The sequence below is a fragment of the Bombina bombina genome, chromosome 11, assembly GCF_027579735.1.
Source record: "Bombina bombina isolate aBomBom1 chromosome 11, aBomBom1.pri, whole genome shotgun sequence".
NCBI classification, from domain to species: Eukaryota; Metazoa; Chordata; class Amphibia; order Anura; family Bombinatoridae; genus Bombina; species Bombina bombina.
In genome coordinates this window covers 112042354-112054939 of record NC_069509.1, presented here as the reverse complement: position 1 = coordinate 112054939, position 12586 = coordinate 112042354, and the positions used below count along the sequence as shown (strand labels likewise).

Here is a 12586-nt window from a genome sequence, read left to right as displayed (position 1 = left end):
CCTTGCCGCCATTTCAACCCTGCAAGGAGATATTTTATCCGCTCAACAAAAGGATAAAGATATTCCTAAGGAATGTCTCAAAGATCCTACTACAGGTCTTTTCACCTTCACAAATCTAATCTATGTACCACCTACATTGAGAAAACAAATCAGTCATCAATTTCATGATTTACCCCTATCTGGTCACCCAGGTATCTCCAAAACTTATGAGAATATCAAACGTCACTTTTGGTGGCCTCACTTAAAACAAGATCTTCAAACCTACATATCGAACTGTACTATTTGTGCAATGAAAAAGAAAGGGCATAACAAACCATTTGGCTTACTCACACCTCTTCCAATACCAGAAAGGCCCTGGACCATGGTAGGGATGGATTTTATAGTCGATCTTCCATCTTCAAACGGTTTCACTACTATTCTCGTTGTCATAGACCATCTTACCAAATTGGCACACTTCGTTCCTCTGAAACAGATTCCTAATGCAACCATTACAGCCAAAGTATTCATCAACCATATAGTTAAACTACATGGTTTACCAAATTCAATCGTGTCAGACCGTGGATCACAGTTTACTTCAAAATTCTGGAGAAATCTATGTAAACAACTAAAAATCTCTCATAAATATTCAACTGCATTCCATCCTCAGACTAATGGTCTCACTGAGAGACTTAACCAGACTCTTGAGCAATATCTCCGGTGCTATGTGACAACTCAGCAAGAAGACTGGTCTGATTGGCTTCCAATGGCAGAATTTGCCTATAATAATTCCGTGAACAGCTCAACTGGTATTTCACCTTTTTATGCCTCATACGGTTATCACCCTACTAGTTTTCCTACTCTTGGTTCTCACTCCAACTCTCCAGCAGTTATGGATTTCTTCTCCACTCTCAAGGACAATCTACAAAATTTGCGATCTCACTTAAAGATTGCTAAGGAAACCCAGAAATTGTACTATGATAAAAAACGTTCAACACCTCCAACTTACAAAGAGGGTGATAAGGTATGGCTTTCCACCAAGAACATCAATTTGAAGGTGCCATGCAAAAAATTGGTGTCCCAATTTATTGGACCTTTCCCAGTATCAAAAGTCATTAACGACAATGCAGTAGTACTACAACTACCCGAATCTCTCCATATTCACCCATCTTTTCATGTTTCCTTACTGAAACCCTTCCTAGGAAATGATATCAGTGCGGTTTCTGACACTTCTACTGTTTCTTCATTAATTGATGAAGATGAAGAATACGAGATTGGTCGTGTTTTGGATTCCAGATTTTATCGTGGCTCTTTGGAATATCTAGTCCACTGGAAGGGTTATCCTTCTTCTGAAGATTCGTGGGTTTCTGTGAAGGATTTGACTGCCCCTCGTTTGATTGCATCTTTCCATGCCAGAAATCCTTCGAAACCTGGACCGGGCCCCCCTGGGTTGGGGTCTTGAGCAGGGGGATCTGTCATAAGAATACTATACCTTTAAGTTAACTACACACCCACTTTCTGCTGTCTATAAAGAGAACAGGTTTTCCCTATTTGATTGCTTGATTATAGTGTTGTGTTAGGGAAAGTTAGTTGTAGGAATTGCAACTCTCTACTTTTCAAATATATTCCAGTTATTAAAGATACTTGTGGAAATTCTTGCTGGACATTACTATTTCTATCAAGTTCAAGCTAACTGAATCTACATTTTCATACTACAGTTATATTGTGGATCCATAGTTTCTTTACACTGTTTGCTCACTAAGCCTGTTAGTGTGTCTCGGACGAGCCCCTCTTTCAGCCGCATCGTGACGTCACACGGCTCGGTTCTCTCCTCACCGTAACAGCACGGCACATCGAGTCAGCGTTCTCCTGATCAAACTACAGGGATTTTGTCACACCTTAAGTCCCAAACTTGTCGGATTACAACAACTAATCTGCCTCTCTGAAGGGCTCCCTGGCTCTATCTCTGGACAACCGCAAGTATAAGTAACTGTTTCTAATACATCTATTGACTGTTATTTTTTGCCTGCTTTTGCCAAAGACCTCTAATACCAATCCTCTGATGTTTAACTGCTTATTAACTATTACTAACAAGGACTCTTGAACATTTTGGATTACTGAAAATAATAGTGACTGTTTACTTGAAAATCCTAACTGATTCCATCTGTGCTTTAACAGTGTTAAATACTTAAGGCAAGTTACAAATTGGGAGTTATATGTCTACATGCTTGAGACATATTTCTCACATTCTGCTTTTTATTTGTTCATACAACAGATAAGAAATATAACATTACGCTACTTACTCATAAACCTCTTACTTACAGTTCTAATAAGTTAGAGGTACAAGTGAATAGCTACAACCAAACACTTTAACACACCTGTACGTTTTAGATTCTAGGATAAAAACGTAACATGTACCTACAAGACTCGTAATAGCAGTGGTAGTGAAAAAGCAGCGTTATGAGCCTTAACGCTGCTTTTTTACTCATAACGCAAAACTCGTAATCTAGCCGATAGTAACATAATAATTAGAAAGAGAAAAATAATCAATATATATGTGATTATTATTGAATGACAAGACAGCACTGAGATACAAAAATAAAAATAAATTTATTTATACCTTTTCACCAGTATCAGTAACACTTTAATCTACCAAAAAGAACCAAATGGGAAACAAACACATAATAATAACAAATTTTAGCAATTCCAGGCCTGGAAATCAGTGAAACATAAATGAGCACGTATACAAACAAATTGAGCACATAAGTGTAAAAACACGCTCAACCCTAATGGATACAATTACTTGCACAGATCCTCACACCCCCAATCCAGGGGGCTAAAGCAATGCATGGGCTCAAAAAGAGGAATACTGAGTCAATTTACAACAGAAAGGCAGTCCATACGGAACACTTAGTGTACAAGACACGCTCCGGATGTTGCTGAAAAACAGTTGATGCCAACATATGTAATGTGCTCAGCACTGGATCCGGAGAAATAAAGCAAATGTCTCACCATATGCTGCAAAGAGAGCTCCTTAGCTTGCAATTGAGTCGACAGTTGAACCGGGTAAAGAACCTCCGGTACTGAAAAACGTAATGACTATTTCAAAACCTTATACGGAGTTGTTCCATATCACTGCTGTAGCAAGCGGGTAACCTTATGCACATGTAGGCAAGTAAAGCATGGATCCTCCGGACTCACTGAGATATCCAAAACCTAGAGAAGCTTGTTTTAAATTTTGCTGGTCATAGGACGTCAGACATGACGCGTTTCGCCCCTCCCCTTCCTGGGCTAACCTTAGGACTTTGTCAGATGCTGATTACTGTTAGAGCCGGCCTTTTATAGCACCTGAAATACTCCATTCTTTCCAATGCTCCTCCTTTATTTAAAAGGGAACACCAGCAAACACTTTAAAAACATATATGAATATGTTACTATGTATGCGGTAATTGTATGAATCACATACCACAAGTGTAAATATTCATATTCAATTTATAGCATACGTAACATTTGTTTCAAAATAGCAGATTATGGGAAGCAACAATACAGCTTACACATAATGGCATTAAAATGAGTTCCACAGATAAATCTCACAATTGACCAATGTAAATTATTGCTTATACATAAATTCACTACTAAAAACGAGATGTATAAATGACACTGTTCTTGCCCCATGTATTATATAGGGAAAAGGAAACATGATTTGAAAGATCGAGTCAGGGAACATAGGGATGACATAAAAGGAAAAGTCCAAGAAAGTCCGGTATCCAGACATTTCGAAATTTATCATGGTTCCGATGCTACAATTATGAAAGTAACTGGCATACAACAAATCAAACAGCACCGCCGAGGTGGTAATGTTGATAGGTTATTATTACAAAATGAGTCTCGTTGGATGTTTAGGTTGAATACACTAGCACCCCATGGCCTGAATGAAAAAATCGATTTCTCATGTTTTTATGAAATGTGCCATTTTACTGGACAAGGGTTTCTTTTATTTGTACATCTCGTGTTTGGTAGTGAATTTATGTACAAGCAATCAAATGTATCTAAGATATTTTTAAATTTATCTAAGGTATTTGCAAACATTACCTCCTTAGGCAAGATGCTTCTTAAACAGACCCAGTTTGGCTAACCTCTCTTCATAGTTTAAATCATCCATTCTCCTTATTACACTTGATAAATCGACCCCATGGGTCTTATTTTCCTCTAATTCAGTGTTTTTCAGCTCCAGGTCTCCCTAACAGGCAATATTTTCAGGATATCTGAACTGGAGCACAGGTGAAATAATGAGCTGATTAGTAAACATGGTTATTTTACCTGCTCTCATCCAAGGTGCGTCCTGAAAATCTGGCCTGTTAGGGAAGCATGAGGACAGGTTTGAAAACCACTGCTTTAAATTAATAAGAGGGGTGATACAGCATCTTACCTCTCTATGGCACATTTTTGTCATTTGAAGATTGCTTTACAAAGTATTTTATTCAAACAGTAAAAATGAGTCTCGTTGGATGTTTAGGTTGAATACACTAGCACCCCATGGCCTGAATGAAAAAATCGATTTCTCATGTTTTTATGAAATGTGCCATTTTACTGGACAAGGGTTTCTTTTATTTGTACATCTCGTGTTTGGTAGTGAATTTATGTACAAGCAATCAAATGTATCTAAGATATTTTTAAATTTATCTAAGGTATTTGCAAACATTACCTCCTTAGGCAAGATGCTTCTTAAACAGACCCAGTTTGGCTAACCTCTCTTCATAGTTTAAATCATCCATTCTCCTTATTACACTTGATAAATCGACCCCATGGGTCTTATTTTCCTCTAATTCAGTGTTTTTCAGCTCCAGGTCTCCCTAACAGGCAATATTTTCAGGATATCTGAACTGGAGCACAGGTGAAATAATGAGCTGATTAGTAAACATGGTTATTTTACCTGCTCTCATCCAAGGTGCGTCCTGAAAATCTGGCCTGTTAGGGAAGCATGAGGACAGGTTTGAAAACCACTGCTTTAAATTAATAAGAGGGGTGATACAGCATCTTACCTCTCTATGGCACATTTTTGTCATTTGAAGATTGCTTTACAAAGTATTTTATTCAAACAGTAAACGTTTTCTAAAAATGTTTTATACACTGTGGTAGTTGTGGTTAAAAATGTTTTATACACTGTGGTAGTGGTTAAAAATGTTTTAACTAAACCTGTTTTTTGGGGCCATTACATGATTCACGTTTGCACACCTCCCAACGTTTGTGGTTAGGCTTTAGGGCCTCAGGAGGTTGAGGGGGCTGTTGCCATTTTGTTGTTGGGGCTGTGTCGGGTGGTGGGGGGGGGGGGGTCACTGGCAGATAGTGGGTGGGATCATGAGCATATCTTGTTGGTGGATGTGTCTGGCCAGTGTATGGGTAGGGTTAAGGGCAATTCTGCAAAAAGAAAGGACACATGGCTGCCTCAGAAATATGTCTGCTTCTAAAACAGGAACAATTGTTAGGTTTGCATGTGAGGAAATCAGTACCCAGATAGTAAGGTAAGTATTAAAGGGACAGGAAACCCCAAAGGTTTCATGATTCAGATAGAACATATTTAATCAACTTTCCAATTTACTTCTATAATCAAATTTGCTTCATTCTCTTGTTATCCTATGCTAAAAGAACATTGGAAGCTAGATGAACACATCTAATTAGCCAATAACAAGAGACAAATGTGTGCAGGCACCAAACAGCAGCTAGCTCCCACTAGTGTAGGATATGCACTTTTTTCAACAAAAGATACCAAGAGAACAAAGCATATTTAAACATAGAAGTGAACTTTCCTATCCCTTTAAAATTCCCACACTTAGAGGCACAGAGAAATAGGCAAAATCATTTCAGCATGAATTAGATGCTATTGTGTCTGCTTTTTAAATAGTGCAATAAAACACATTCAGAAATATTTTTGCTTCTTTTAATCCTCAGAAATGTTCCATTTCCTCCTCCCTGTCTTACCTAAGGCCTGGCATGGATCCTGGAAACTTAACACATTTGCTTATCATTTTCAGTTTACCTATTTTAGTAACTAACAATCCAGTAATGTTTTTGGTTTACACAGAACTCTGCAGAACACCACATAGAAGAGAGAACTATTGAATTGTTACAAATGTGGATGCCAAGTTACTGGGCTATTAGTTTAATACATCCTTCAGATCAAAGCCCACACAGGCAGCTATGTAGCCTCTAGCTATTTTCCTTTAGCTTCCATGTTTGACACTAGTCCTTCATATCTCTAGCAATGCTTCCTTTGAACATGTGGTCCCCTCCTAAATAATAGAAAAATGATCATTTACATTTATTACTTATAACTTACACAATGCTTGCTTGCTGGAGATTGATGCATTGAAAAGTAGCTTTGTCACTTTCATATCTTGTTTTATATACATACAATACATATACAAAGTTACATTTAAAGTGGACTAAGAATATAGACTTTTTCCTATCTGAACACTAACTTTTGTTAAATTATATTGATAAAATTGTGTGTATGTATATAACCCTCAGTACGTTCAAGTATACAAGCACTTACATGTGTACATACTGTATACTTGTATATACATGCATAAGTGTTTGCATGCCTGAACATATTGATATAAACACAGTGGTAAATTCATAGGCATATCTTTATATACTAGTATGCACACACATGTATGTATGTATGTATCTACCAGTATGTACACACATATATGTATATACTAGTATGTGCACACAAACATATGTATGTATATACCAGTATGTGTATTTATATACCAGTATATACTGGTGTATAAATATTTATGTGTGTATGTGCATGGACGTACATACACATGCACATACACACATAAATATTTATACACCAGTATATACACACACACATGTATGTACACACATATGTATTTATAAACCAGTATGTGCACACATATGCACATTTACACATGTGTATTTATACACCAGTATGTGCATACACACACGTTTTATATACCAGCATGTGTGCGTGCACACATGTATGTATACACCACAGTACACATATATATTTATACATCAGTATGTACATGGGCACACACACTCTAACACACACACACATCCTCAATTCTCTGCTATATAGCCTTTCTAACCCAAGACCACCCAATTTGCACAATATGAAGTTATTTAGTTAGCGGTTCTGTAGTTCAAAGGTTCATAAAAAAAAACTTCTATATGTTATCAGTTATTTTCCCTGCATTTTTTTTATAACTAGAGTGGATGCAAACAAATATCACTATAGACTTGCTGTCTGGGAAAGAGGAATTTCATCCAAATAGCCTCCACTCCAAAGAAAGGGAGGAGATGACTGGGTGCCCATCATGTGAAGGGGAATCAGTAGAGCATCTCACCCCTCCCTCTCTGGAGCTGTAAGAACTATGTACAACAGCAGAGGCACATTAGATTCCTAAAGGAACAAGCACTATGTTTGATCACACACAGTATCCCTATAATTGCTTTAACTATGATGGAGATGATTACCCAACCTGCAGTTCTGATGAAGAAAAAAAATGTACCAGACCTGCATACAGGTAAGAAACTGATATTATGAAAAACATATTTCATAATTTTATGTCATTTTTAAAGGGTATCTGACAATTTTAAAAGACTTGCCTTGACTTAGTATTTTACTCCCTTCTGTTGCGCACAATTTGTGCTGATATACTCTAATCTCGTGATTAAGGCTGTTGGGGTTTTTTTGGACCAAACTGGATCTCTTTTGTACATGTGAGATAAGGTGTCAAAGATCATTTAAAAGTTTATTTTAGAGAAAAAAAAAAAAAGTTGATTGAATTATAAATTAATTTTGTAATTTTACTTGTCCCAATGGGGAAGTAAAGTTAAATATAATAATTCCTTTACTAGAGAGAGTTTCCATTACCATGTAGGGTTAAAATGTTAAAACACATTTTTTATCTTTAATTTGCTAGAGAATTCCCAGAAAAAAAGTAACAAACAAAAAAAAAATATTCTTATCATGCAATTACATATATGAAAAAAATTTGAAAATGGTTTATGTTAAAGTTGTTTATACTTATATTAGAAATAGCAGAAACTACATAACAGTGCACTACTGATAAATAATTATTCATTGATTGTTGGCTGGCAGGCACCACTCCAACAGCTTCACAAAATATAATAAAGGAAAATGTAGGTTTTTTTAGCCGAGGAACCTCTTTTAATAATACCATATTCTAATATTCTACTGTCAAAACAGAAACTAACATTTCCTTTAATTGCTGTGTTTTCATTGATACAGTAAAATGATATTTGCCAATTTACAAAGCTGTGATTTTATAGATATTAAAGTTAGATCAATGACTTTAGCTGCAACTATTTAAGAACATTAAAATATAATTATATATTTTTATTTCATCATTAGGGGAAAGGTAAAGCAGAAATACAACTTTTGTGATTCGGATAGAGAATGGATAATAAATAACTTTCCAACTGACTACTGTTATCAAATTTGTTTAGTTCTCATGATATCATTTTGTGGTAGAGTAAACCTAGGAACTCATAAGTGTTCACATGTCTTTAGCACTCTATGGAAGGGCTCTTCATATCACGGGTCGGTACCCAATACTGGGTCACAACACCATGTTTACTGAGTCGCGATTTGTGTGCGTGTGTTGTAGGAGAGTGTTTGTATGTGTGTGTATTTTGTAAGAGAATGTGTGATGTGTGTTGTATGAGTGTGTGTTATATAAGTGTGTGTTGTAGGAGAGTGTTTGTGGTGTGTGTGTGTATTTTATAAGAGAATGTGTGGTGTGTGTTGTATGAGTGTGTGTGTGTGTTGTATGAGAGTGTCGGTGGTGTGTGTGTGTTGTAGGAGAGTGTGTATGGTGGGTGTGTATTTTGTAAGAGAATGTGTGGTGTGTGTTGTATTAGGGTGTGTGTTGTATGAGAGTATTTGTGGTGTGTGTTTTAGGAGAGTATGTGTGGTGTGTGTGTATTTTGTAAGAAAATGTGTGGTGTATGAAGGTGTGTGTTGTATGAGAGTGTGTGTGGTTTGTATGAGAGTGTGTGTGGTGTGTGTGTTGTATGAAAGTGTTTGTGTGTGTTGCATGAGAGTGTGTGTGTGGTGCGTGTGTTGTATGAAAGTGTGTGTTGCATGAGAGTGTGTGTGGTGCATGTGTTGTATGAAAGTGTGTTTACAAAACTTAAGTTTGACTACATTGAGGAGTAAAGTATGCACACATTTTGGTCAAATTGCCAAAAATTGCAGTTATCTTGTTGTAAATTACTTCAGAAATTTTTAGACCAAGCTTAAAAAGAGACTAACGAATGTATGTGGTATCATTGCACTGGGTCTTAGGGAAAAAAGTTTGAAGATCCTGCTCTATAGCAAAGGTGTTTGCAACAATATTTGTAGCAATGTTCTAAAAAGTTCCAAATACTACTGACAAAGATTGCTAAAGACTTGTGCACACTCCTAAGTTCCTAGGTTTACTCTTCTGCAAAAGATACCAACTGAAAAAAAGCAAATTTAATAATAAATGTAAATTGAACTGTTGTTTAAAAATGCTAGTTCTGTCTTAATGTTAAAAGTATAATTATAACTTTACTGTACTTTTGACTAAAGAAAGTAATGTAAACTTTACTTGAACCTTCATAAAATAAAGTGCTGATTTCTATATTGCAAACACTTTTTTATTACGTTCTCCTTGGTCATCAATAGGGATTTTGTAGATACATTGTGTGATAAACTATGTTAAATGATATAAGAAATGCCATTCCATAGAAAAAAAATGAATAAATAGATCAGTCAATATATAAAAGTATGACTGAGTTTTACATAGCTCAAAGGTTTCATCTTCAAAATTTCCCATAGAATGCAACAAACAATTGTTCTTATTTTCTGTTTTCCAGTTACATTGCTTTAATTGCAATGGCCATTCAGCACAGCCCCAGCAGCAAAGTGACCCTGTCTGGTATATACGACTTTATTATGAAAAAGTTCCCATACTACAGATCCAATCAAAGAGCGTGGCAGAACTCTATCCGACACAACCTGTCTCTCAACAGCTGTTTTGTGAAGGTATGTTAAAGATGAAGAACTAGTCTGTGTTTAAAGAATTATGAAAAAAACTCAAGAATTATTTTGATATTTAATATCATTTATAAATATTTTTAGTATTAATAATGTACTTAAGTTCTTTAAATGCCATAATAATGGTTAGATTGTGGTTTTGTGTGACAAAAAAATATTACAAAAATGCCATAGTAATATATATTATCACTATAATTTAGATAACCTTCATTACATAAATCAGGACAGGAGTTTTTTAAAACTAAATTTTAGAGTGTTTCTTGCATCAACTTTGGCTTTCCCACTCTTTGCAGAGTGAAACTTTTTTTGATGACATGATTGCTAAAGAGGCAGATGAACAAATATGTTTGGCATCTAAAGTTTCTTATTCTAGATTATGACACATTTCATAACACTAAAAAGTGCACAAAAATAACTTCTACTCAATAGTTTCATTGTTTTTGTGGGTTGAAAGAAACGTTTAAATATAACAAATCACCTACTTCTTTAATCTTGGGCACTTTTAACAAATGGCTTAAGAACGTATCTCTCCCAGATGAAATGATGTCCTTTTCTACAGAAAAGTAACTTTTCACATCAAATAAACCAGATGGGTTAATAGTCCTTTTTACTATTAATGCAAGATTCCAATAATCATTTGAGTAGCCTTATGAATTTATTTTAGCATTCTTAAATTTGCTTACTGGGATAGAAAGGTATTTACCACTCCTCACATAAAGCAACACGTTTGCCAATTATCACTGCATCTTCATCCCTCAATATTTCATAGTCCATCCTCCTGGTTATTGAATTTATTTAAGAGTTTCAGCCAGTCAGTTAGATCACATAAACTAGGGACATACACTTTTTTATTAGAAGTAGTGTAACAAGTTTAGATAGCATTTCATCTATATAATAACAGAAATTATATGAAAATAAGGTTCCTTTTACTTATTTTGAAGAATGCAGAAATTCAAATTAGTGCTAACATTTATTTGAATTTTATAAATAATTATTTTTAAATGCAACTATATCTCTCTCTCTCTCTCTCTCTCTATATATATATATATATTTTTTTTTTTTTTAATTAGGCAGCCAAAAACGGACTAGAGAAATTATTTGCAATATATAAATTTAGATCATAAATTTATTTTTGCTAAGGGTTAATTAACTGTTAATGTTTTATTGTCTATTACAAATTAAGTATTTTTAAGGAAGAAAAGAAAATTGTCAAATTGTCAAGCTCAAGTGAAAAAAGATATTACAAATATTGTCAAATTCAAATTACTTTCTACAGATATGTCAGCAAATGCAAAAGTAAGGATATTATTCATTTTAACATTAAAAAACACCAAAAAGGCAGGGGCAAACACAAATGCATAATAAGGTAAAGAAAATTGGATACTGATTAAGGTGCTAGTATTTATTTATTTATTTTTCTATTTTTTAGCTTTTGTTGGGATATATTTTTGGGTTAGAGGTCTTTTTCATTTGAAAAAAATGAATAAATAAAAAATAACTAGCAAACAAAAGTTTTTGATAAGCCATAGAATAACTTTTCATTTAATGTCTTAAAAATAAACTCATATTATTCATCATTATACTCATTAAATGTATTATTTATTAATATAAATTGTTTTATTTGGCATGATGTTGAAACAAGACAATTTTATTTTTCATACTGAATGCGTGATAAATAGTAAACATATAGTTTAATTTATGAACCTAAACATGTTTAATAGTTATTTTCTTCTCCAATATTTTTTTTTCTTTTTTGGTTATATATTTTAGTTGTATTTTCCTACTAGGTTTAGCTGGCTGGTAATTTTTTTTTCTCTGTTGCAGGTTCCAAGAACAGAGGGTAATGAGAAAGGCAAAGGAAATTATTGGTCATTTGCATCAGGTTGTGAATCAATGTTGGACCTCTTTGAAAATGGAAATTACAAGAGAAGACGGAGAAGAAGGAACATGAAAAAATGCCAGAAAGACAAAAAACAGTCTCAAGGACTGCATCCAGGAGAATTATCTATAGCCAGCAGTTCTGCACAAGTTGTCTCTGGCAGGGAAGAAACAACAGAATCAAAATTCAGACAAACACAATCTGACAATTTGTTTCCAAGCCATATCTCTAACAAAAAACAGGGCCAAACTAATGTCAACCTAGGAAAATCAGATGAAATTAAATTTAGCATTGATTATATTCTGTCAGCACCAGACCCTTTGCCGGTTCTAAGGTCTCAACATTGTATTATAGACAACATATACCATCCACTGGATCCTCAGCAACTAAATCTGCAGTTTTGGACTCTGTGATGACCTGGCTTTCATTCTGTTTTTCTTTTTCACCACAAATCTTTTCAAATAATACCATATGACTGGGCTGGCAATTTAACTTATGTAACACGTCAGTGACTACATTAATTGTATTAATGAGATGTAAGAGGATATTTTCCATTTAGTGTAAAAATGTATTTGATATTTATTGTTCTTCCTGAGTGCATAGAGTAAAAAAAGTAAAACAAGCTACTTTTAGGTTGGTATTTGGTGTTTGCA

The 12586-nt window shown here is 34.7% G+C and overlaps 1 protein-coding gene across 1 annotated transcript; it reads left to right on the top strand.

Moving 5' to 3' along the window:
* The first annotated feature begins 7425 nt into the window (after window positions 1-7425).
* Window positions 7426-12346, top strand: FOXL3 (forkhead box L3). The gene is made up of 3 exons (XM_053694230.1): window positions 7426-7532; window positions 9874-10042; window positions 11879-12346. Exons 1-3 carry the CDS (start codon window positions 7426-7428, stop codon window positions 12344-12346), a joined length of 744 nt encoding a protein of 247 aa, XP_053550205.1.
* The last annotated feature ends 240 nt before the right edge of the window (window positions 12347-12586 follow it).

Bases quoted from the DNA above. Each gene is read 5' to 3' on its own strand.
- FOXL3 (XM_053694230.1), top strand. From the start codon at position 7,426: ATGTTTGATCACACACAGTATCCCTATAATTGCTTTAACTATGATGGA. The intron at 7,533-9,873 runs GTAAGAAACTGA...TCTGTTTTCCAG, and splicing joins TGTACCAGACCTGCATACAG to TTACATTGCTTTAATTGCAA. The intron at 10,043-11,878 runs GTATGTTAAAGA...TCTCTGTTGCAG, and splicing joins TCAACAGCTGTTTTGTGAAG to GTTCCAAGAACAGAGGGTAA.